Genomic DNA, 26,403 nt, shown 5'->3' on the forward strand with positions numbered 1-26,403 from the left:
CTGTCTCTGCTCCTGTGTTTGTGACATACCCTTTTTCTGTGGCCTTAGTAACTGTAGCTATTCCCCAGTCTTTTTATTTCTTTTTAATAAGAGGTAAGGTAACAAAGTAGTTTCAGAATTATGCCACATTTTCTTGCTAAGTTGTCCAGTGGAGGTACTGAGGCCTGACTTGGATTCAGCCAACAAATGGTTTCGGTTGAGCAGGCCTCCTGGAGACTGATGACTTTTCACTCAGTGAAATAACCTACCCGTTATTAAAACGTAATAATTTTCTGTAAGATTTTTTTGACAGAAGCTGTGCCTTTTCCCTGTGTTATCTCAAATTACAAATATGTTGGTGCTGATAATTATTTCCATATATATTATCATGTCCTACAAGGCCTGTAATTTCCTTTGACCTGAGCTGTAGTTTGATACATTATTTGATCAGCACTCTTAGTGAGTCATTTTATCCATATGTATTTAGTTAATTGGTTATTTTTCTCCCCGCCCATGTTTATATATAATATACTCTACAAAGGAAAAGGAAATCTGACTGCTTGCAGCTGAGTCTAGTAAAAGAGCAATTAGGTTCTATCAGAGCCAGCAGCTGTCCGTAATGAATTCTGAATTAAAATTATGAGTGAAGAAAAGAATCCAGCCATCTGCAGGAAATGTGAAAATATTTTTATAACCCAATAGCTGAATTCTGGAAAAGGGTATCTCTGAGATTTCCCAGCTGTACCTACAGTAAATTCCAGAATATCCATGGACACACAGTATACTGGAACACATTGCATCAACTTGGCTACCCAGCATGTTTGGCTAACTTCGAACAGGCTGTATTTTTATCTAAAGTAATCATCATGAAAGCCTCTTTAAATCATTTCCCTGTGTCTTTAGAAGTAAAGTGCAGCTTTAAAAATAGTACTGTTATCTTTTTGTGGAGGCTTTCCAATCAGTATTCTGACCTGAATATTAATCTTTCTTCGTTTTTCATACTTTATATTATAGACTTACTTTAGGGTTTCATCACTAATTACCAGATTTTGTCAATGACTGCTGTTCCAAGTGAATCCTGTATTGTAGTGCTTTTTTTTTCATCACCTGAATTTTAAAACTAGTTTATAGTTGTTTAAAAGTTGTCATAATACTATCCAAACTCATTTTACAGCTACTTTGAAACTTCGGCACCAAAAGCCCCACGATTTTCATTATAATTTGTCCATAGTATTTGCTCAGAAAGTTCAAAATCCTGCAAAGAAGAGAGAGATTAGTGTCCCTCTAAATGACAAATTGTGACTAAGAAATAGGAAATGCTTAGTGGTATTGACCTCTCACAACCTGATTTTCTACTATGTTACAGAGAATTCATGCTGGTGTAAAGACTGCTGAGGTTAAAGAAAAGAAACATCAGAAGTAGTAAGAGTAAACAAGCTCTTCAGCTGTTGGTGCAGTATTGTCAGAGATATTCAAAAGGGAGTTTATTCTTTTCACCACTTGGTCTAGGAAAACAGAGGCCTAGCAAGAGCCTTGATATGAGCTCGTTAGAGAAACCTCATAGTTTTTTTTCTTCTGTATTTTCTGCTATGTAACATCTCACTGCATTATTGCCATATAGCAAACATTTCAGTTTAAACCAAATGTAAGGTGGCAAGATCATGTTTGTCTCATGAATTTGTCCTCTAGATGTATGAGCTCTCCATGGAAAACAAAGAGACATCTTGAGATAGACATCCAAAATAGCAGGTCTGCTACTGAAGTACCATCATCTTCAAGCTTGTGGACTAATTTCTGGTTGTAACAAGTTTTCAAAGTAGGAAAAAAAAAGGATCTGCAAAGAGGTAGAGCCCAGTCCATTTGGGGCTTTGAAGTGTGATTGGTACTGAAAAAAAAGCCAACACAGACTGAGGAGACCTGGTACTATGTCTTTTTGCTTTGTACTTGCCATATGAAATACTATGTCTGGATGACAATCAGGGACCTCATCACTGTTCTGTCAGTCTAAAATACAAGTTTAACAAGTGGCAAATGGTAGTCTTCTGACTTTAAAAACAAGGATCCTGAGGGCAAGTGGTGTTAAGAAAAAGAAGCAATTGTTGACCACAATAGATGTACAAACACCTAGTATCAGGGAGAGGTCCAGAAGGACTCTGAAACTAGGAAGCATCTTCGTGTTCAGCAAGTACTTTCAAGGTCATCCTGTTGTTCAATACTGCAGAACATATTTCTTCACACCTTCTTTAATTCATTTTAGATAGCATCAGTTCACCTTCCTATTTCCCACACAGATAGGATAATAGCTCTTCTACATGTTCCACATGAAAATGTAATCAAAGCTCAGAAATATGCAAAAGTACAAAGCAACTCCTCAAAACGTTCCATCCTGAGAACGCAAAACAGGTTGAAATGCAAAGAAAGTAAGGAGTAGTTGTTAGCAACAAGCAGTATAATTTCTGCTCATTGGCTTCTTTGCTGTGCTGTAAGCTTCACTTTTATTTATTGATGATAAGGATCGCAGTGTACTTCCCCTCATAAATTACCCAGAAGTATAATTTTCTGTATTTACTACAGCTGTTCATGCATAGATCTGTCTTTAATTGGGGATAACGAGTCACAGTAAGATGTGTTTTTAAAATTAAGCACAAAATACATTCCTTTTCTAAACTTTATTTCACTAAAATCTATTTCAGTAAATTTTAGATCTATCTTTCTTTAGTGGAATGCATATTGACAAGAATACTTTGTGAATGCATTATACAGTACAAAGAATGCAAAATACGCACTGAAACTCAACAAATCTCAGAGATGATACATTTAGGATAGTTACTCTTTGATACCAAATACAGAACACAGTACACTGAATATAAAAGATTGTGTTTAGAGACATAAGAAAATGAGGATATATGAGAACTGGATTAATTTTGAAATAAAAAATCGCAATAGATCCTTGTGCACAGATAAAACAGTACAGAGAAATACAGTTTATTCTGATTTCTTTTATTTATGTATCTGAGTAATTGAAGAAATCAGGTGATGTAGTGATTTACAGTAAGGTGTATATATAAAAATCCTCTATGAAAGAAAGGATTATGGCATGTATTGCTCTGTAAAATCAACGATCAACTCTGAAGGGAAACCAAGCTAAGAATAAGAAGTGGTATGAAATAGGGTGAATGGACTTTTCAGCTGTCATTTTGTCTAATTTCTGCTATATTCCGTCTCACAAGCAGAAAAATAAGAGAGCTCCTTTTCACCAGCAACTCATGATTTTAGGAAAGAATCAGGCAGAAGTACTCTGTGATATTCTGTCCCTTTTAAGGAAAAAAAAAAAAAAAGCAAGAATCAGAAATAGTGCTGTCCCTTTTCAATGGCATAGTTCCTAAAAGTGTCAGGTACCCAGAGGCAGAAGTGTTGATTGAAAGGAACAGGTCTAGATGATCTGATTAGCAGATGGGATGTGGAATGATTGTGCTTTCTTTAAGAATGTGGGACCATAAGACCAAATTTAGAAAGCACATTTAAGCTTCTCTCCCAGGACATGACTAGAATGTTTTTTTCTTAGAGTGCCTATCCAAAGGCAATTGCCTGTTCCAGCAAAGTATAACAAAAGGATTTCTGTAGAAGATGTGTCTAACTTGCCTGTTAATAGCCCCTAATGGATCCTTTCCTCTGGGAAACAATGAGTTTCACAGTATGGTTGTGTACCCCATGAAAAACTACTTCCTATTTGTTTTAAATTTTCTGTCTCATCATTTCGTTTGATGATCCTGTTTCTTGTATTACAAGCAGAAAATGAATAGTCATTTTTCACCTCCCCCACGTAATGCATGTTTTTGTACCTTTCTTTCCCTTGCTTTGGAGTTATGATACCCTTTCTCTGCTCCAGGCTGAGTTGTCTGCTTTGACTAACCTCCCCTTCATACATTGTCATCCTTTTTGATAAGTTTCTTCAACCTTGTGATTCTCTACCTTTCTTGAGATGGGCCACACTGCTTGTCATAGAGGTGAATGCAAGGGCAGCACTTTGGCATGCAAAATGGCCTCAGAATGGCATTCAAGGGAAAATTTACAGAATCCTGCAGTAGATAGTGGATTCACAGGGAGGTGAGTGAATGAATGACAGTGAGAGTGAACAAAGATATCACACAAAATCCTGCCATTTAGTTCTACAGAAACCTCTAAATCTAATTGCAGTGCAAAAATGTAACTTCAGGTAAGTGGCCATCACATTTTAAAACTGTGCTCGGAAGTTACCTGTGGTTTTAATATTTGTGGTTTCAGATGTTATTTTCCTTCACTCCATTTATTTAATGAACTACTTATATGTCTTTTACTTCTGTGGTGCAGCATGATACATCTTCCTCCACTGTTAACACATAAATCATTTCTCATACTTGTGAATTATCATTTAGTGGAGTTCCTCTTTACTCTATGTGCTGCCACAACTACATTCCTGTGTTGCTTTGAAGCTATGTAGGAGTTCTTACATATTTCTGTAAAGTTCTGGCTCATGACAGACCTGGATTTAAAGTCTGTTGAGAGGATTTGAACTCCTGTAGTGGAATGCCCCTGTTAGGAGTGGCTCTTAAGGCATTTTTGTTTTGATTTGGTTTGGTTGAGCATTACTAGTGCTGTATGTTTACCCTGCATGAAAAACTCAGCTTTTAAAATTATTTTAATAAACAATTCTTCCCCGTGTATGGGATTTGTTAGAGAGATTTCTTGGAGTTTTGGTTCTACATGTTTTAAAATTTGAGAGTTTGTTTATTTGTGTTCATGATACAACCTAGTAAGACATCTTCTTGTGCTTGATCTCTCCAGAGCTGAACTCAGGATTAGATGAAGAACAGATTTACTTCCTGAAAGCTATTACACTTCTGCAATCACATATTACAAAAAAATTTGGCTTATATCTGAGGCAGTTATATTTGAAGAATTTATGGCAATGGTAGAATTCCGAGAACATACAGACTGAAAGGAAAATCTTCATAAAGTAAAAGAAGAAGGATCTAAGGCTGACTTTTGATTTGTGAGCCCTCCTTTGCTTTTGCCAGCTATCTGTGAAAACTCTGGGGAGCTCTAGACTGAGCTTTATCTAGTGATTTTGTAGTGAAATCTTCTCCTGTTCTCTGATTTTTTTCTTCCCTTGTTCATTTAAGAAGCTTGATGTGACTTCAGTGACAAATATGGTTTCCTCCATGCGTAGCACAGAGATGAAGCAAATGCAATGTCTGAAGTATTTTGTTAGTGAAGCATTACACCTAAAAATATGTCGTAAACCATACTTGATTGCTGTTATCCAACCATAACCACAGTAGAAGAAAAGAAAGTAATTGTGCACATACAGATGAGTTCTCAAAAGTCTCTGATAAGCCGGTACCAGAATTCTTGAAGCAGTCCAGTATCTCTTCTAAAATGAAGTTTAAATTTGCTTCTGTTTCAGTCAGATATATCCCTTCAAAAGGATGTTCAGTGGTTTCATAAGGGGCGTTTTTACTACTTCCTGGGCAGAGGGCTGATTTTCAACTGTGTTCTAATTTCCTAACAGGAAAAGAAGAAAATAATCTAAATATTGCCTGTGTCAGAGCTACCTCAGAATTTCTCTGGGATTGTAATCTAATTAATCATATGAAGTTCCTGAGTAAAATCCAGGCATTTTTATACATTTCTCATATCACAAGCATTTTTATATACTTTCAGTTCATAAATGCAAGCTTCATTCAATCTGAAACTGTAATATTCAATAAAATTTTCCCCTGCTATGAGAGAAAAATGTCCTAAATTATTTTTGGTCCATATTTTACTCTCTTTGCTTCCAATTAAATGATCTGTGAATACTGGCAATTACACTGCCTTCCTTTGCCAAATCACTGAAGTATCAGTAAAGGGTCATCATTTAAACTGCTACAAATTAATCACAAAAGCCAACCTTTAACACATCCATACAGTGATTTTAATGTGGAATGGGCCCCTTATGCCTCTTAATTTTTCTTTTTTGTGAATTGCAGCTGTATTACATCACAGGACATTAAACATGTTTCAGCTCAAGGGACTGAGTCACTCATGTTTTTAGAAATTGAAAACAAATGTTATAATGGCATAAATGATAATATTTGAAGCAATAACAGTTTCCTAGTAGGCATGCCTATTTACTAGGTAGCTTAGGTTTTCAGCTTCTAAACGTAACAGTAGCTCTCATGAGCTGAAATGATAGAATATTTTTTTTTAATTCTAAGTTTGACAGTAACGCCAAAAGAGGCAAACCAAAATGGCAAAAAAGTCAATAACAAGTGTAGAATTAACTTGTGAAATTATTCTCATTGACTGAGTTATCTTCATTAGCAGAAAGTAGATAGGAAATTTTTTCTGATGTTCCAGTGGCATGTTAGTGAGGAGTTGAACTGCATGGCCTCCCAGCCGTGTATCGGTACCATGTTAAGAAGTCTGTATGGTAGCAGAAGAGAAGGAGAAACAGGATATAAAGATAGGATAGTTTCTTGCTCTTGTACAGGAAGCTACTGGAGTTAGAACGTATGTGGGGGCAAAGAGGAAGGGATTTGAAGTATTCATAGCATTGATTCTATTACCTGGAAAGCAAATAGGGTAGTCTGGTAGACACATGGCTCACTGATAGTTGATAGAGTTGGAATGTTCTGTACACCTTAAAGTACTAAAATATCTTGCTGGATAAAATGATCTGGAGAGGAGTGTGTCAGGAGCCCACTGGAAACAAATACCTCAATAAATCTAGTGTGTCAGTGCCTCTATCGTTATCAAAACATTGGTGCATAGTAAAGTGTTTCAGTCTGGTGTCATGATCTTCTTAACCTCTGCATAAACCTGTAAATTAGCAAACATCTTCTGTGGTACAGTATGCTAATGACTATTCCTCTTTGAGTTTGCTTATGAGAACAGTAAATATATCAATGATAATACAAGACATGAAGAGAAGAATGTAAACTGTTCATTCCAGCTGAAAATGCCAAGTTTTTAACTGGGTTGGAATTTTGTCGTTGCGGTCTATAGATACCAGTGAACCTTTTAATGTTTGATCTGAAAAATGGCATATCCAGTTATAAACAGAGTGCTGGAACATTAATTCATTAATATATGATAGGAAAGAGAACCATATTTAAATATAGACAACATCTGCACTGTCAAAACTTCTTATTTCTCACTTGGGAAGCATTTGTTAGGCTGATTAAAAACTGAATGTGAAGAGGTATTGTTTAAGCAATAGTTTAAAACTTTATGTAAATCAATCTGACATACAAATGTATGCTACTTGTGATGATTTCTTTGCAATAAAAACCAAAAGAAGAGCAATAGTGAGACAAATTTTTGATTTTTTTTCTCCATGATTATTACCAACATTAAAGTCACTAAGGTTCCCTGGAATGCAGAGCTTTTATCATACAACGTAAATGAGCTCCCCTTTAGCTAGGATAGCCATCATTTCATTTGTGTGTGTATTTTCTTTCTCTGCGACTCCATTGATCAATATCATTGATTGGTAAATTTTCTTAAACTCAGAATATCAATTAAGCCTTCTCAGAGTGGCATCTCAGAAAGCTGAGATTGACACATTTGGTCTGTTAGCAGAAGTCCTCAGCTATTTGAAGAGGATCTGCTTTTGGGAAGAGTAACTGGTGGCAAGAATACATGATTAACAATACATAAAAATGGAATATTAGAAACCAAACTTACCTTGTGAGACTAAAACCTCTTTGTGCTGTGTACTTCTTTCTGATTTGGTTGTAAGTATATGCTGTTTGTTGGTAACTGGCAAAGATTCTTAAAGCATCATGCAAGAAATAAAGGTTTACCCTTACTTATCAGTTTCAGGATGGACTTACAATGTTTAATATCTCATGAAAATACAGGAACTGTGAGAAGATCTTGGTTTTTACATAAATGTCCTCTAGCAGCTGGGTTGTAATTATTTTTCTTTCTGTCTCTTTTCAAAAAATGGCAGTTTGTGGTGTTTTTAAAGATCCTTAACTTAGATAATGTCAATGTCTTATGGTTTATAAACTTGCTTACTGTACTACATACTGCATTTCATGACACTAACTGAAAACAGTTAAGCATTTAGAAGGCCGGATATAAAAATGGTGTACAAAACTCATTGTATTTTACATTTGTGCTTTATATAGCTACATGTAGACAAGTTTGAAACAAAACTTCATGAAGTTCAGTCATATACATGGCTGCAAAAAGACAGTCATCCATCTGAAGATTTGATTCACAACAGTTGATGTCCAAACATCTCCATAAAAGAATTCATGTAGAGATTTTAGGAACTATGGCTCTATTTAGCACACAAGTTGCATATTCAGACCTTCAGTATGTTTTCAGGTCTTGTGTATTTTGTAGTCTTTCTCATATTCTTTCTACATCATTGCTGTTCAGTTATGACAAATGTGTGATAAAGGATCATGTATGACTAATAGTAATCACATCAAGGTGAGAACTGTAAGTCTCTTTTTCCTCTCCTGCTTGCGGAATGTGCTCAGGAGTTATTAAAAGTAGCCCATGCATGTAACAGACAGCACCTTTAAGACAGGGAAGTAATGACTGAAAATTCTGGGAAGTCTAGCACATTTTGACAGCAGGTACTGTAGAATAAAGTCTGTCTATTGCTGAGACAGGTTTAATTCTCTTAGATACAACTGAATATTGCATGATCAAGGTTTATTCCTGTGCCAAGATCCCAGGTCTTCTACCCCCAAGTCCCACCAAAGAGAGGGAAGCATCTTTGCAGCTCAGATCTGTTCCTGAAGAATCCCTTATTGTGCAGAGAGCTAAGAACTAGTAGTTTCTTTGGCCTCAACAGGATTGATGTGACTTCACTTCAGCTCCTGCCTAAAACCAGAAACTGACTTAACTCAGAACCTGTGAGGAAGCACTAACTTTGTCTCTGCTTGAAAAATATTACTCACCCAGTCTGGACATCAATTCAATGCTGTGATTTCAAGCTTTGTCTTTAAGCACATTTTAGTCCTTTTATAATCTGTCCTTTGAAATAATGTGACATCTGAGCATCCTGGTCCAGGTTCTGGTCATGCCAGATCTTTCTTACATTTTCCTGGAGATGGAAGACAGACATTGAAGTGGCCAGCTGGGGATTTTCCCAGCCTACAGCTAGCACAGCTAACTGGGCATGGCTCTGCATTGCAAAGAATAACAGTATGCCCTGGCTAAACGGAAAAGCAGAGGACAGAACAAATTGTGATAATAGTAGCCCCATTAACAGAGTTGGAAGAGAGATAGAAAGTTTACCTCCCACACAGATAAAAATATGTAAGACTCATTTTTCTGTAACATTATTGTTTGACAGTAAATTCGCCTCTGTAAACAGAATAGCAACAACAGCATGTTTAATGAGTTAGAAATCATGCTACAGTTGAAGTATGTATTCTTACATGATTCATCATCTCCAGAAATTTCCATTTTTAAGAACATATATTTCTAGAACGTTACATGTGTTTAATTTCTATTCCAGTCAAGCCTGAAACTGCAAGATGCAAAAATCTCGTATAAAAGCATTCCATGTTCTCAGTTGCTTGTAATGGGTGTTAAAAGAGTTTGCTTGTTTCAGGGCACCAACCTCTTTCATAAAAGCTGATGTTCATTTTCAGAAAAATGTGCTGTTCGAATTAGTGTTACAAAACTTAAAACTTGAATGCCATAAAAGTAAGGACAATGCATGAAATAGTCCTTCATGTTTTCCCTCCTGTGTTCATTTCTTTTAGTGCTGGAGTCGGCAGGACTGGCTGTTTCATTGTGATAGATGCCATGTTAGAGAGAATAAAGCATGAAAAGACTGTAGATATTTATGGCCACGTAACTCTAATGAGAGCACAAAGGAATTACATGGTTCAGACTGAGGACCAGTACATCTTTATCCACGATGCACTGCTGGAAGCAGTGACATGTGGAAATACAGAAGTGCCAGCCAGAAACCTGTATGCATATATCCAGAAGCTGACACAGATAGAAACAGGCGAGAATGTCACAGGAATGGAACTGGAATTTAAGGTACTGGGATTTTATGTTGTGGGGAACCAAAAAGATATGGTGTAAGACTTAATGCTGCTCTGTCCTCCACCAGTTGTTTCCAGTAATCAAAAAAGAAGACATCTGCGGACTAAAATTTTAGATTAGGAAGATGATCCTTTGTAAAATGTACAATTCTGTCCTCAATTGGTGTCCATACAAGAAACATTCAGTGAGGGTGGTTTAACGCTGCAATTCCTTCATTGTTTCAACAGCTTTGAATATTCAACAGTAATACTCAAATTTGTCCATATGCATTAATGGAGCAGACATTAAACTTTTATAAAGTGTTAAAAGAAGCTTTAAAAATGTTTAGGTAAAGCAATAGAATATGGAAAAGTAAGCATCTGAAATTGAAATCATTTTTTAATGGATAATGAACAGATATCATCAAATCTGATAGTTTCTTTTGATTTTGTTATACCTTGCCTTAATTATTTTAATTTATTTTCAACAGCGTCTTGCTAGCTCTAAGGCTCACACTTCAAGATTCATCAGTGCCAATCTTCCATGTAATAAATTCAAAAATCGCCTTGTCAATATTATGCCATATGAGTCTACAAGGGTATGCTTGCAGCCAATCCGAGGAGTAGAAGGCTCCGATTATATTAATGCCAGTTTCATTGATGGATACAGGTACTAATGTTGATGTGTACTCATGTGTACTGTTGCTGAAGTTTACAAAATTATTTGTGTAATTATACTGAAAATAACAAAATTTAGTATTGAAATGTAGTGTAATTCATTATCTCTGCATGCTGTTTTTGATTTGGTGTTTTTTTATATATTAATAAAAGATTTAGATTTTCACCCATACAATGCAGGAAAATTCTGTAAATGACATAGAGTCTTAAACGTTGTATTTTTACCTGTCTTTAAAGCATTAAGAACTCCCATTATGTTTTACATGCTGAAAATATATCTAGGTCTAGTAGTAGGTCTACCTGAGTACCCATATCCACAGAGATAATTTTCCAAGCCTCTGCTCATAACTGGAAGCAACCCTCACCTCCACCATCAGCCACAAAGGTGATTCTGTTGATTGAAACAAGCAAGAACAACGTGAACTGGTCATCATCTTAGAAAGCTGCTGATCCAGAAGGCAGTTTGATGGTAGCTTCCACTAGAAGGTTACTAAGGCCTGGAAATGCAGTGCACTGCTTTCTTGAATTTTCTTCCTGTGTTACTTTTGCTGGAGGCATCAGGCTGTTGACAAGGAGTTAATAAAGAAACTGTTTGATGCTATAATTCCTAAACTTAATAGTTTGTTAGACAGTTATTTCTACAAAATGAACCAGTACAACTAAGTGTTTCTTAAGTGCTTTTTACAGCATGCAAAATTGAGCTATTAGAGTTGCGTTAAAATTGAAATAATAATGATAAAGACATACATCATAATATTAACAGTCATTTCCCTCTCAAAGTTCTAAAATGAGAAAACCATAGTTTGATTAAACACTTGTAGTAAGGTTTTAATGTGCTTACTATTAATGGTATATAATTTTTTCCTGTAGGTAATGTTTACATATAAACAGAGAACATGTATCATTCACTTTTTTGATTTTTTTTTTTTTTTTTTTTCCCAACATAGACAACAAAAAGCTTACATAGCTACACAGGGTCCTTTAGCAGAAACAACTGAAGACTTCTGGAGAATGCTCTGGGAGCATAATTCTACAATTGTGGTCATGCTCACTAAGCTACGAGAAATGGGCAGAGTAAGTACTTCTGTAATATTGCTTTACTAAGATGTTGGTTATAATGATTTTTTTATTAAAATATTTCATTGTTAGAGGAATGTCTAAGGATAAAGGTGAGGATTAAGATTTCTTCTCCTTTTGAAATATCAGTGGCATTATTGATCAACAAGTGTAAGATTTTCCAATCTGTTGATGTGTTGCAGTAGACAAGCTAGACACAGTATTTTATTGTGGGACACACTGAGATTCAGCAACTGAGTTTGCATGTTGATATCCTGAAGTATACAGAGAAAGCATTGCTGTCTGTTGGAAAACGAAGATTTCTTATTTGGAAACTCACTTTTGCATTGTTTGGTTTTAACAATGTTAAAAGAGAGTGTGGTATTTTTGAGATCTGAATGTCTTCTATATGTTCAAGTTTCAGCACCCAGTTTACAGTCCTAAATTCATTCAGGTGCTGCTTTTTGTAATGAAAAGAGTGCAGCAGTTTACTACATAGACAGGATTACATCAAGATAAAGCCGGTATGGGATAAGTGAAATCTGAGACAGGCCATGTAACTGGGGAATAGAAATGATTCAGGAGGTGGCTAGCATATGCAGAGATAGAGTCTTGACTGAGGCCAGCAGGACTTGCTTCAACAGGGAAGATGAAAGAAAACTGAAGGTGGCCTCAAGTTTTAAATTCCATTCTGTATTGATAATTAGGCTAGGGATAGCTCTTGTCACTGACGAATAATAGAACTGAGCAGATGTATAAACGAGTTCAGATGTACCATAACCAGAGAGAACCCCTTTGCAATGCAATATTGAAGATCTTTTTTTTTTTTCTGGGTGGAACTTCATGCTCACAGCAAGACAAACTGTTCACGTTAATGGCACTTTTCATGAGTGTTACACTTTTCTGAGTGGAAAAGGTTTTATACTAGTTTATGGTAGTGTTCTCAAGTAACAGGAAATGTATTTTGCTTTGTTACTTTGTAGGAGAAATGCCACCAGTACTGGCCTGCAGAGCGCTCAGCCAGATACCAGTATTTTGTGGTAGATCCAATGGCAGAGTACAACATGCCACAGTATATTCTGAGGGAATTCAAGGTTACAGATGCAAGGGTAAGTTAACATAGCATTACACTAGTTCACATAAGTTTAAAAGAAAATGTCAATTTCTTTCTTTTCCTCTCTTTTTTGTTTTTTGGGTTTTTTTTTAATTTTTGTTAGAAAAACACTAGGGGTGTACTTTCTACAAGCAGTAAACAAAAAGCAGATAAAGTTATTGCTAGATGAATGGAATCTTTGTATAAGAGCAATTGGCTTCATTCAGATCTAACATCTGGGCAGCACACCTTTGTAAAGTTCTGAATAACTATTTGTGCTAAACTACATGAGATGATTTGAGGACCGTTTTCCCTTTTTTCCTCATTTTCCCCTTGATCATTTTTGGGGGCAATTTTTGTCACTTACAGCTGTAAATATGTAGTTTTGCACCACACTCTAGGCTGAGTAAGTATGAAGGTTAATACATTGAGATTTAAAAACTGCAAAGCAAATAGCATTCGTAAGGAAAGCTTGACAAGTTTTGCACATTATAATTTGATATTTGGCATAGCACATTTTCAGCACTCGTATATCTGCAGAGTAGATAACTTGCAGCTGTGACCCTAGCATCCTCATTTTCATACTGCATTTGTTATCTGAATTTGTGAGTCCAAAACTGAGCACTCACATAAGATTAAATGACATCAACTTTAAATATATGTTTAGCATTTCTCAGCCTTCTGATTTCTTGCACTTTTGTCTGCATGGCAGAAAAAAATTACCAACAGCATCCATCTCTGTGAGCACTGTAGAATACTATTTGTTCAAGCAAAATAGCAGGATGTGCTGTCCAGGAATAACATGAGTGATTACTCAGAGTTGCCAGTCAGCATCCAAAATATTAGACTTTCTCATAGTTAGCTAGACTGCTGCCTTTAATGTTAGCTTCAAGTAAAATTATGTACTACTGACAATTACCAAGTCAGCATATGAACATTTTAATTTGGCAAATGAGACTTAGGTGTGTGTTTTTGGGAAGAAACTGTAGACACACTGGATCTGATTTTCATTATATTTGAAATCTAGTAAGGATCCCATGACAGATAGCTTCTCTAACCTATTTGTGCTTAATAAAAGTGAAGAACACGCTCCTAACATCAGTCTTTAATCACACTTGTAAGCATAGACAGTCAAAGCCAATTTCACTACAACTACAACTGATAGCTTTCATAGGTCATCCATTAAAAATCTGTTCCATCTCAAACTGGAAGAAGTCTTATGTGACATAGTTCACCAAGCTCAGATCAAAAAATAACAATTATAACAAAAAGCCAGAGGGCTAGTTTAAGTGTCTGCAAACAGTATGTATTTCCAAAAAGTTCTTTCAAGAGTTTATAATGAACTAGGATATTTATGAAAGTCTGTTTACTTATACCTAGCAAACCAGTAAAAAGTCTGAAAGGGTTGAATAACTTAATTTGCCAGAAATAGTTTTATTGGATCTGATATTAATACACCTCTTTTAAAAAATATCAAACATACGTGCACCTTGGCAGTCCTGTTGTGACGTTTTACAATCACATGTCATTGCATCTCAAATTTTAAAAATCTTTTCATCTTAATGGTCCAGATTTGTTAATTAAACACCGCCAAGCTCACAGAACCATCTTAAGTTTTCTAGATGTGCTGTAAAACTGTATCTCCTTCCAAATTCACTGGAAGCAGTGGGGACTACTTAACCAAAATATACCTTATAGTTTTCCTGTAGCTAGGCCTTTATGGCTGTCACACCCAGTAACAGACCATCTAACTAAACTGTCATATTCAAAGAGTAAATGCTGCAGCAATTGTAACCAGCCTCTCTCCCTCTTAACTGCAAACCCGTCTGTAACTTTAGAATAGTCCATGCTCTGTCAGAACCAAGCCGCCCAATTATTCCCCAGGGACAAGAACAGAAGCACACTGCCTTTTTAGGTGTCAGCAGTAAGTGTCTGGTGTAGAACTCCCTGTTATTTCTGAAACTGAGCTGTGAAATGTTGTAAGATGAAATTGACCTCGCTAACTGTTTCAATCTACTACTTCTGACTGCTTTGTACTCACTTTCTCTGTAAACTCCAGAGGTCGATATGTTGGGGCAGTCTCACTTAAGGCTAAACTGTAAGAGAGTATTATAAATTCTACAGCCTCATCAAAAAACAATTGAATATCCTCTGTGAGGAGCAAGAAGAAATCCAAAGGGTCAGCCAGTCAGTAGGATGACACATTAAAAGTTCTCTGCTCCACATAGGGATCTGAAAGTTCGTATTTTGATAACTAACTGTACAAACTGTCACAATATTTGAAAGTAAAGATTTTAATAAAATTTGGCATTTGTATTTGGATTGCTGTTGGCAAGCATCTCATTAAAAGGAAGCAGCACTATTTATAATGTCAATAGCAGAGGGAACTGTGTAAGAAATCGCAGATTAGTTCCCAATATGCTTTAATGCTAATCTAACATCACAGTAACTAACTTTACTTCTGTACTCATTAAATAGCATTAAATAACAGAAGTTATTGCTATTAAAACTAAATCAGAACAATTTTCACAGACTTGCACTGGATTATTGAGTTATTATAATCATGAAATACACCAATACAGTTGATTTAGATGCACCTGAAAACCAAATATTTTTGTTTTTTCAAATCTATTTTGCACATAGAAATTTGTGGTCTTTTCAATGACAGCCTAGACTTCAATAAAGGAGCATCTTTCTTATCTTTTCTATCCCTAAAAAGTTACTGTTATTCTAGCATGATTCCTATCAGGGGCAGGAGTTGCTGAAGAGCTTCCATCTCCTTAACCAATATGTTGCAAGTGAGTCAGACTTAAGGTTTTCTTTCTTTACTTTATAGGAAGGGGAAGTTATTTTGGAGGGAATCAACTTATTGTTTTGTCTTCTTGGTTACTTAATGTCATGTGCCTAAGGCTATCTGAAGGATGCAATTTTGTTATGTCTTCTTGGGGGAAAATGAGATCACAGAGACCATTAGGAGAGAAGAACAGATGTTTTTTTTTAAGTGGGCAAAAACGTTCCACAGAAATAGACTGCTAAATTGTCACAGTGGTCTAGTGGGAATATGAGATAGTAAGTCAAAGAAGAGTATGTGTGTCCTCTTATGGAGCAGTAGCTGGCACACACACTCATTTTCTGTTTTCCTTACTCATCTGAGACATGGGAGGCAAAAACCTACAGTATTGAAGAAACATAAAAGCAAAGTATTGGTTTTTCCTTTGGTTATTTTTAAAATCACTTCTATTTCATTCAAAGATGTGTAATAGCTGAGTGTTTGTGGTAGGGGGAAAAAAAAAAAAAAGATTGTTCTTGCCTCAAGCATGACTTGTTGCTTTTGGGGGGGATCTCCTACAATCGTTTCAATTTTTTCAAAACCATTTTCGAGGCATGATAGGGTGGGTGCTTAAGAAACAACATGTCCAGAGGCACTAGTTCACATCAGTAACTCATGTACCCATGCTTTTATGCCCATGCTTTTAACCATTTCAGCTGTGCAAATTGTCAGTGTCACAATCATCAAGAGCAATGTTTGAAAATTCAGAACAAATTTACTTCATCCATTTGTATTGTATGTTTTCTGTTTATGTGTACTGACCGTTTACACATTGAATAGGCATACAGCAGAAGTTGTTGTTTAATACTTCCAGTGGCTTCATTGTAAAAATAGCCATGCTACAGTATTCCGCAGTTTTAAACAATCCTGTTAGTATTCCTAGCCAAAGGGAATTAACAGCTTCAGCTGACTTGAAAGAGGAAGCCCTTCTCAATTTTTCACTGAGTCCAAGGTATTAGTGAATGAAATTACAATGATTGAAGGGAAATTCATGGTTTGTTGAACAACTGGCTTGTCTTGACCCACCTTCTTCCAGGCAGATGTCCAGCTCATAGAAAGCATCATACTATTAAAGATATCATTTGCAAAGAGAGAAATGACTAAACTAATCTTATCAGTGAAGATGTTTGTGCCATACAGTAGATGAGCATATCTAGGAAATGGAGAGTCAGATTGTATTACCTTATTCTTACCTGTTCTGTATATAAAGGAATTTGCAGTTCACAGGGTTCAAAACATAACTTAGCAAAAAGTCATGTAACCTGGTAAGGTTGTTCTGTCTTTAGGCTCAGACATGCTTTTTACAGAGGGAGAATATCAGACCACTCTCCTATCCAGTGCAGAAGGCAATCTATGCAATGTTATTAATGAAACTGCACTTCTGGGACAGTATGTCCAAAGGCACCAGCCAGTACTGCAATTGAAAGAGTCTTCATAAATGTGATCTTAGCCATTCCCCACCTTTTCTCAATGTCCTTGTTCTGTGATTGACTTTCTGGTTGTTGCCTGACTAACTTCCAGCCACTGGAACATGCTTTTGTGATACATTATTTGTGTCTTTTGTTAAAGGATGGCCAGTCCCGAACAGTGAGGCAGTTCCAGTTCACTGACTGGCCAGAACAAGGAGTGCCAAAGTCTGGAGAAGGATTTATTGACTTCATAGGCCAAGTGCATAAAACAAAAGAGCAGTTTGGTCAGGATGGACCAATTTCTGTCCATTGCAGGTAAGTAAACAAAGCCTCAAAACAACTCATAAGCAGGTTTGTTTTTTTTTCTAAAGTTGATTGCTGATTGCAGCAGAGCTGTATGTGTAAATGGAATTTCATAGGTGAGCTATCAGAAAATGAAAATATTTTTCTGAAATATGCGGAAGAATTTGATTTTTTCTTCACTTAAAAGTGTCTCTAATACAAGGTAAAAACAATTTGGCCAATGCTACACACAGAAAGCAGTAGGAAGAGCCTTATTACAGGCTGCTATATCTGATTTTTTTTTTTTTTCACTGGTAATTAAAAGTGAGGCTGTTACATTGGTGGGAATTATTAGCTGTAAACAAGCTAGTTACACCTCAGTAGCACACTAGTAACAGTCAAGATGAGATAAATAAAAGTGGGAGCTATCACAAGAAAGGGAATAGAAAGCTGTGTTTAGAAGCTGCCTGTCAAAAATCATTGAGGTTTGGATTCATGATTTCTAACTTCAGAATGTAATGCTCATTTTTTGATGTGATGACTTCTCTCAATTCTTTTACAATTGATATGCAGATGAAAACAGCTTGCAGGGTGTGTCGAAATAATCCAGGGTGGGCTTTTTTTCATATTCTTGTGGATTTTATTTATCTTCTCTACAGTGTTCTAGAGTCTGCAGCAGATGGCCAAAAATAATATCTTTATCTTTTATCTTTTATTTAATACATTGTTTTCTATAAATTCCATTAGGATTTTAGATACTCATTTTTGCAACATTAAATTATTTTTTGGTAGATGAAATGTTATTATTTATATAACAGAGATGCAAAATACTGATACAGGTTCCAAGTACTTCCTGCAAGCCAAGTAATGCCCCAATCCTAGCACAAGGACAAAATGAACAAGTTTACTAGAGCAGAGAGGGAGAGAGATTCTTGTCCTTCCAAAGCCAGGAACAACCAGAAGTTGTTAAAACATCAGTATGTTTTAACAGAGTTCCTTATGCTCCCCTAATCTGGAAGACTAACAAAATAAATGCATTGGACTACTTGAATCCTACTTTTTTTAATGCACCTGAAAATTGTTATGGCCTACTGTCTTGGTTTGAAAGACAGGTGTCTGTGGAGGAAGGGAGGAGCCTCCCTTGAAATGGAAAATGCAACCCCCTTCCCTCCAAATTATTATAATTTTGGAATTAACAGGCCTTCAGGCAAAGATATGGGGAATAGGAATAACAATTCTTTACTAATATATATATATATATATATATATATATAACACAAGGCAGGAAAAAAAAAAACAGCCCACTGCTTTACACTGACAGAGTCAGAAATACAACCTGACACCCTGTTAGGGTGGCAGTAGCAGTCCAATAAGATGCTGGCTGCAGTCCTCCTGAAGCGATGGATGTAGTTCTGTTGAAGCAGCGATCTTGTAAAAGGGTCTGGTCTTCCTCCGAAGGTCCAGTGGTAGGTAGGTAGCTCTTGTCCTCTGGAACTCCAGTGCGGGGTGAAAAACTCCTCTGGGAATCCAGTGGAAGAAAGGCTGCTAGGGTGTTCAAAATCTCCGTTTTTATTTGGCATGGACTGCTTGGCTCCTTCCCCCCCCTCCCCGGGCGGAGCATCTCACAATGGGATGGGGAGTCGTGAGGCAGTTCCTTGATGGGCCATTAACAGGAGATAGCCTAGGAGCTAGTTATCGATGGGTCAGGCGATAAGGCCTTGTTGTGTCCATTAACAGAAGATAGTCCAGAGTGGGGAGGCAGGGAGCACCGCCCCACCTGGTCTCAACAGCTCCTGAAGATGGTAATAGAATACTTTTTTGGGCACATTTTACACTGTAACCTAGGACACCTACTAAGGAGAACGGCATTGCAGTGCAGTGTCTGAAATTCATTTGGCAAGGGAAAATGAAGGACAACTGTGATAAGAACAAGGCTTATTCTTCCTGACATTAATGAGTTTTGAGAGCAGAGGAGTAATAAGCAATATTTATGCCTTTATGCAGAATACATAAGAAGGCAAAGTGATGGTATTCTTCTACGTTCTTTGTACCATGCAAAGTTGTCCACTTGTGACTGCAATGAAATACTGCTCGCAGTAGGTTATGCATCCCCTCCAAATGGATGTGATCTTTCATGCTCAAATGAATGGAGATTTTTACCATTGACTTTGTAGAAACAAAGTCAAATCCAGTATCATTCGTCATGGTTTGATCTTTAAATGTCTTATCATCATTATAACAACAATTTAGTGATTGGTAATGCTAATCATCATTATCAATGTTAGTCAACTTACATGAATAGGAAATGTCCCTAGCAAATTAGTAAGTTTATTTGTTTCTTTCAGGAAGCACAAGATCCTGTGTACCTGCACTTTCCTAGTCTTTGCGGAATTGTTGCAATAACGCCTCCAGTTTGTACCATGATGAGTTTTTAAGGATTTCTCTTGTACAGAGAAATTCTTCAAATGTCAAACTCCCGTAGTGCCACTTCCCTGTGGTTTCCTTCCCACTCTACACATTTTTCACAAGTTTGCTTTCTCTGTTACATAGTAAAACCCTGCCACTCACAATTTTAAAATGTTCTACTTCTCTGGCATTTTTACAAGTAGACTGGTATGTTATAATTTAAAAATTTCTAACTTCATCAGGCAGTTAATTAAAATATAGTTAAAAGTGTGAAGGACTGTTCACCTTGAAGCAAAATTTTCACTTCAAATGATTTTACGTATTTGTGGTCTTGTTATTCCAGTTTTTAGCTGAAGAGTAAGGAAGACCACCCTTTCCCAGCATGCATTCAAGACCTTATCACTTTCTACAACTACCTGAAAGGAGTTTATAGGCAGGTGGTGCTCAGTTTCTTCTCCCAAGTAACAATGGATAGGACTAGAGGAATCAGCCTCAAGCTGAGCCAGAGAGGTTTAGATTGGACATTAGGAAAAATTTCTTCGCCAAAAGGGTTGTCAAGCATTGGAACAGGCTGCCCAGAGAAGTGGTTGTGTCACCATCCCTGGAGATATTTAAAAGGCTGTGTAGATGTTGCACTTAGGGAAATGGTTTAGAGGTGGACTTGATAGTGTTAGGTTCACCATATCCATTATTTGAATTGTAGTATGTATGAACAATTTCAACATTAATTGAAGATACACTGAGTTAGAACTCAAAGTAGAAGGTAAACTGATGCACTGAACGTGTGGAAAACAGGGCATATACATGAAAAAGTTAAAGTAAAGTAAGCAGGAACATACATTTTGGCATCATTTTCTCTTGTCAGTTCCAGTGTAGATCATTGGCAACAAACGTTCTCATTTTCCTTCACCATGCACTGATTACTGTATATCTGGATGAACAAACCACTTCACTTTGCAATGAAGACTGAAGAGTCCAAGTACTTAGTAGCATGTGAAGTTTGATTGAGCACAAATATTTTTGCTGAATGCAAAGTGGTAGTCTGCTTTGGAATTTTGCTTAGGGAGCCTTTCCCCGTATAGAAATCTGTACACATATGGTGTGTCGTAACCACCGTTTGTCAGCCAATTCTTTCAGCATTAACTGTCAATTAACATTCCTTTTTTCCTGTCTTTATTTTTCTTTTATTGCAACAGTGCGGGCGTGGGAAGGACTGGAGTATTCATAACCTTGAGCATTGTGTTAGAAAGAATGAGATATGAAGGTGTTGTAGATATCTTCCAGACTGTCAAAATGTTAAGGACGCAGCGGCCAGCTATGGTACAGACAGAGGTGAGCAAAACAGTATCCATGCACAATGATGATGGAAAAGAAGGGGTATTTCCACAGCCAAAAAATGCACAGATAGAGACTGTATAAAATATGCTTACATTTATATCTTAAGTCATATAGTGAGTATACGACTACAGTGTAAAATCTGCCATAAAGGTCTTCAAGGACTATTTCTTGTTACAGCAGTAGATATTGCAGGCTGGGGAAGAAAAAAATCATTTCAGTAGTGGATACTAAATTATGGTAGTTGAGGAAAACCATTTTCCAAGAAGCATTACCCCTTTTTACTTGAACCTTTTTTTTCCTGTCAGAAATGTGTGTTAATAAACAAGAAGGCAAATTTTTCTGCAGGTGAATCCACTGATTTTTTTGTTCTGGGGTCAAAATGCTGTTCATGACTTCAGACTGACACTGTATTATTTTCATGGTTTTCTTCACTTTGTGTCGCTAAACAAGTGACTGTTTGGCCTGAAAATCATAAGGGTAAATTCAGTTGTTGGGAAAACTATAGTGTAAAAAATTCCTGTGCAAGCAAGAGTTCCATCAAGAAATAAGGAAAGCGATAAGCAGTATCAAGTGATTTCCTGACTTTAAATGCTTGGAACTGTGTCATTAATAATTAAACATTTTCCATTGTGCTTCATTTCTACTTTAATTTCTGAACAGGAGACTTGAACCAAGCCAGAGTAAATAGGTTAGGAGAACCAAGCAAAAAGGCAAGAGCAGGAAAACATTTTAAGTCATACATTTATTTAGTATAATTTGATTGACATTGGCCTTTAAATTATAGTCTGTGAAATTTAACATGGTTCCCAAGAGTTTGCTGTATCCACAAGAAAATTAACGTTGTTCGGTAAAAGCTGGATAGTTTTTTTTTTAAGAAGACAAGTTCATAAAAACTTACATGAAAATTAAAGACACTTATTTTCAATCTTGTTAGTTAGCCAAGTAAATCACAGTGACCAAACTGATGAGTTAATTTCATTTCTTTTTCATTGCTATCACTCTTCTGGATAAGCAAAATTAAAAAATGACTGCTTTCTGTTGTTTTGGTTCTAAGAAATAGCTACAGTATACAGAACATCTCTGCTTCTTGGAGCCTACCTGACAAATACAGAGTTCAGCTATGCAATGTATTCTCTCTCCTCCTACTTTGACTTATTTCTGTACACTACCCTTCATCCCCCCTGCTAAAAGTAGAAGTGTTGTGTACTCATTTCTTTCAGGATTCAGTAGCATAAACTGCCAGGAAATCTAATCCTTATTCAACAAAGCACTTGAACACCATGTGGACCACACATACACTTAAAATTTACACATATTACGCATTCTCCCACTGTTCCAACAGGAAGCGGAAGAGAAATACTAGTGTTAATGCCACTACATTGAAGTAAATATCTGATGAGTTTCCTGGTCTCCAAAAGAATTTTAATTGTGGTCTTAACAAGTGTAACCTATGTGGCATTACCACATAGCACTATCAGATAAATAAGCAGACCTTCTCGATATTTTGGATCGTTTTCAGAAGCAAAGTATTTTCTTTTTTTTTTTCTTTTTCTTTTTTTATCATTTGAAACCTGAGTGGCAGTTGCAAATGGGTACACAGACATGACATTTTGGTATAAGTGTGCAATATTACATAAATGTGCAAAAGGGCTGCTGGGGCAGAGGGTGAGAATAACATAAAATGCCAAATGTTGGGTTCACCACAGGTATAAGCAAATCTCTCACCACACTGAGGTTTTCTGTGCTTCCGGGTGTAGGTTGAAATGCAATCTGTTTCGTGTTAATAAGGTACTTTAGCTGTGTATATCTCTCTTAGGCCCTTTTCTTGCCACAGCCTAAGGTATCTTCACATCTTCATCAAAGCCTATATTACTGAAAGGTTGGGATTCCCTTTGCTTCCTTTAACATGATTTTTAATTTGTTGGGTTTCCATACAGCATTCTGTATTAAGGCTGTGATGGATTTTGTCACTTAGTGTGTTGTATTTGCTATAGAGTTAATTGGATATTTTGCTACTTATTTTCAAATACATGAGGAAAAAGCTTGTTAGCATGCTCCCATAACAAGAAAGCTTTATGTTGATGTTATATTAATCCAGAATGGCAAGCAGTCAGTAGGTGGGTATATAGCCTAGGCACAAAAAGAAACTGTGTTCTGTGGAAAATGTTACTGCATTAAATGAGTGTCTATCTTCATGTATTGTAACTCAGACTGGTTTTCTGTTGATGTCAGCAAGAGAATGTTGCTGAACTGCAAACACCTCTGCAGTAGATTTGTCTGTAGCCACAAAGTATTAACTCTTAGTTGAAAGAAAATAGAAACCAACCAACCAACCAACAAGCTGGCTTTTTGATGCTTTCGTTTTCTATTTTTCTTTCTCCAGGATCAATACCAGTTCTGCTATCGAGCCGCACTGGAATATCTGGGCAGCTTTGATCACTATGCAACATAAAAACCCATCATGGATTTTTATTGCAGGCCCTTGAAGATCCATAGAGCCGCTTCTGAGCCATACGATGTGCTTTAGAAGTACTTCTTAACTCTTAGCTAAGGAGCGATTATTGGGGATATATAAAATAAATAAAAAAATAAAAAAAAAAAACAAACAAAAATAATGGGGATATATAAAACAAAAACAACAACAAAAAAACCCTATTCCATGTGGACCAAGAATTCACAGTTTAATAACCCAACCATAATAGAAGAATCCTGACCACTGAGGCATCTGAAGGATCTCATTTACAGATACCTCAAGGGTTCAACATTGGTTGAAGTTAAAGGGAAGAGGAAATTAATCAGAAAGAATAATCATCTTGTTCAGGATTACATGCTTTTGCAAAGAGGAATTTTGAAAGAACTGCAGTACAGTGCAAGATGTTTGTTAAAAGGTTGGGTCCTGGCTTCTCAAACAACATGGACTCTTTACTTCAACATCACCCCTTCCCATCATACTGCTCATCATAATAACACTTTAGGGAAAATGTGGGAATGTTTAAAAAGGAAGTCCTTGATTTAGTTTTTTAGTATTGTAAAGATACTGCTGACCTGTGCTTCATTTTTAACTGTGTAAACTTTTTCCTTTTTTTAACAAGAGTTTATCATTCAATTAAGTGAATTAAAGAAGAGGTTGCATAACTGTTAATCCTTCTGTTTAAAAACTGTAGATTTTTTTTAAGCTGTAGAACTGTTATCTGTAATATTGTGCTGTAGAAATGTTAAATAATTTGAAAATTTGCACATTTTTGTGCAGTCCTTTATCTGTATTTATCTACAGTACCACAGTCTTGTTAAATATTACTTTTACAGTTTTGTTTGTTTTATTTTTCTTTAAGAAAATATTCATTGTAATCAGTTAAATCAAAATGGGACTTTTTGATTTCTTCTGGAATCAACAGGGAGGCGCAAAGTATAAAGATGCTGCTAACACACATGCACACACATGCACACATATGCACATGCACACCCACACCCTCTCTCTTTCTATGTATATATGTATGTATTACTGTCTACCCTTGTCTAACTCTCTGTATAGTTACAGAGCTACAGATAGGTAGATATTCACACACATACACATAAACATATCAATTCTTCCATACCTGGTTTTATCAAAGCATTGGGAAAGTTTTTTAGCATACTACAATTATATGAAACTAATATTTGATCATCTCTGCTTTTCCAAGGTCCATAAACTTCTGTTTCAAAGGGAAGTGAGGAATGCACATCATTGATAACTGAACGTCATCTCTATCCCAAGTAATATTTCTATCCACATTGCCACTTGAACACACACACACTTGCACACACGTGCACACACGCACACAGAGTATGTGATTTAGGCTTCCAGTGAATTTCAATATTTGTAACACTATAGTGCAATAAGAAATCATATTATTAAATGTAGGAGTGTGCATGTGGGAAAGGTCAATGCATATCCCTTTAGGAGGGGACAATGTTGTAATATACTAGGTATTAAGATGTTTTAAAATTGTATTCAATAGTATACTGTCTATAGTGTGTGCTATATAATTTACATTTATTGTATGTAACAGGGCAAAGCCAAACACACATTGCTCTGTGAAATCAAACATTTTGTGGCATACAGCATTGTTTGGGGATGCTGGGGTTTATTTTAATTTGACATTTAGAGTGCCTTATATTTGATGCCTATTTTGAATAGCATTTCTTTAAGTTAGACTTCATTTGTATTTAGTTCAGTTTGTTCATATCTCTGTTATTCTTTTCAAACATTTGAATACATGTATCAGACAATTTTGAAAAATATGCATTTCCAGTTTCTAATCAAGTATGAATGGTAATAAATGATAACCCAAAACATGTAGGTAGTCAAGGCCCTTTATCTTTCCATATTTCCAATAACAGACCAGCCCACAAATTAAAATCTAATTCTCGTTGGCTTTCCAAGCTCACTGTGTCACTGGTTGTAGTGTTATCATTGCAGAGATGTAGCAGTACACTGACAGTAGATGACATTAGCAGTATTCATGCATCTTTTTTTTTTTTTTCTTTATTTTGGGCCAAGTCCTGCTCATTCACTTGTGTGAACAGATTGCTAAAGTAAAACCATTGCTTTCAGTGGGAGGGTTCATATAAGGCTAGCATGACTGAGCCCACAATATATATCTGGGAATAACACTAGATTTTCTTCCAGGGAACAAAGAAAATTCTATAAACACCACAAAGTAATTTTTGAGACTCTTAATAAGATGCCATTTACATTGACCCTGATTTCCATCATGCCGTCTGCCATTGTCAGTACATGAGTATCAAAGGAATTCTTTCTTTGGGGTTTCAAATAGGAGCATTGGTATGGCTTGTCAGTGTGACCTCAACTTTTTTTCTTCTTCCACTTTTCCCACTACTAGCAGAAAGGAAAATATGAAAGACCAAACTCTAGCAAGCATTGTATTTGAGCACTTTTGTAAATAAAAAAAAAAAAAAAAAAATATATATATATATATGTATGGAATAGAAGTATTATAGAAGGCTACCTCAGAATGAGATTCTATAACTTACATCTGAACCAGAGAAGAATGTGCACTATGATTCTTTTTCTTCTTTCTTGATTTGTATTTTAAAATAGTTATTGAAGTGCCAGGTTATGTGGTGTGGTCACGTTCTTCAACTCAAATTTAGAGGATCAGAAAAACACGATAATGAAAAAAGCATCATTTTGGAAACAGAGACTAGGGAAGATTCTTACACGCCGGATCTCTAAAAATATCAGAGCATTGTCCCTAGCAGACTGTCGTGCAAACTTCAAAGAAAATGAGGGAATTAAAACAA

At 36.2% G+C, this 26,403-nt stretch overlaps 1 protein-coding gene across 2 annotated transcripts in view; it reads left to right on the forward strand.

Annotated features, from left to right (window-relative positions):
- The window catches only part of PTPRD (protein tyrosine phosphatase receptor type D), a 281,812-nt gene extending 258,261 nt beyond the window's left edge, over positions 1 to 23,551 (forward strand). For both annotated transcript variants that reach the window (XM_086480568.1, XM_086480569.1), the window contains 7 exons: positions 9,738 to 10,023; positions 10,499 to 10,677; positions 11,633 to 11,759; positions 12,725 to 12,850; positions 17,234 to 17,388; positions 20,958 to 21,093; positions 23,483 to 23,551. In XM_086480568.1, coding sequence (XP_086336694.1) covers positions 9,738 to 10,023; positions 10,499 to 10,677; positions 11,633 to 11,759; positions 12,725 to 12,850; positions 17,234 to 17,388; positions 20,958 to 21,093; positions 23,483 to 23,551 — 1,078 coding nt within the window. The remainder of the gene's footprint in view (positions 1 to 9,737; positions 10,024 to 10,498; positions 10,678 to 11,632; positions 11,760 to 12,724; positions 12,851 to 17,233; positions 17,389 to 20,957; positions 21,094 to 23,482) is intronic.
- Positions 23,552 to 26,403: the final 2,852 nt, after the last annotated feature.

The sequence above is a fragment of the Leptosomus discolor genome, chromosome Z (genome assembly GCF_034619465.1).
Source record: "Leptosomus discolor isolate bLepDis1 chromosome Z, bLepDis1.hap2, whole genome shotgun sequence".
Taxonomy (NCBI): Eukaryota; Metazoa; Chordata; class Aves; order Leptosomiformes; family Leptosomidae; genus Leptosomus; species Leptosomus discolor.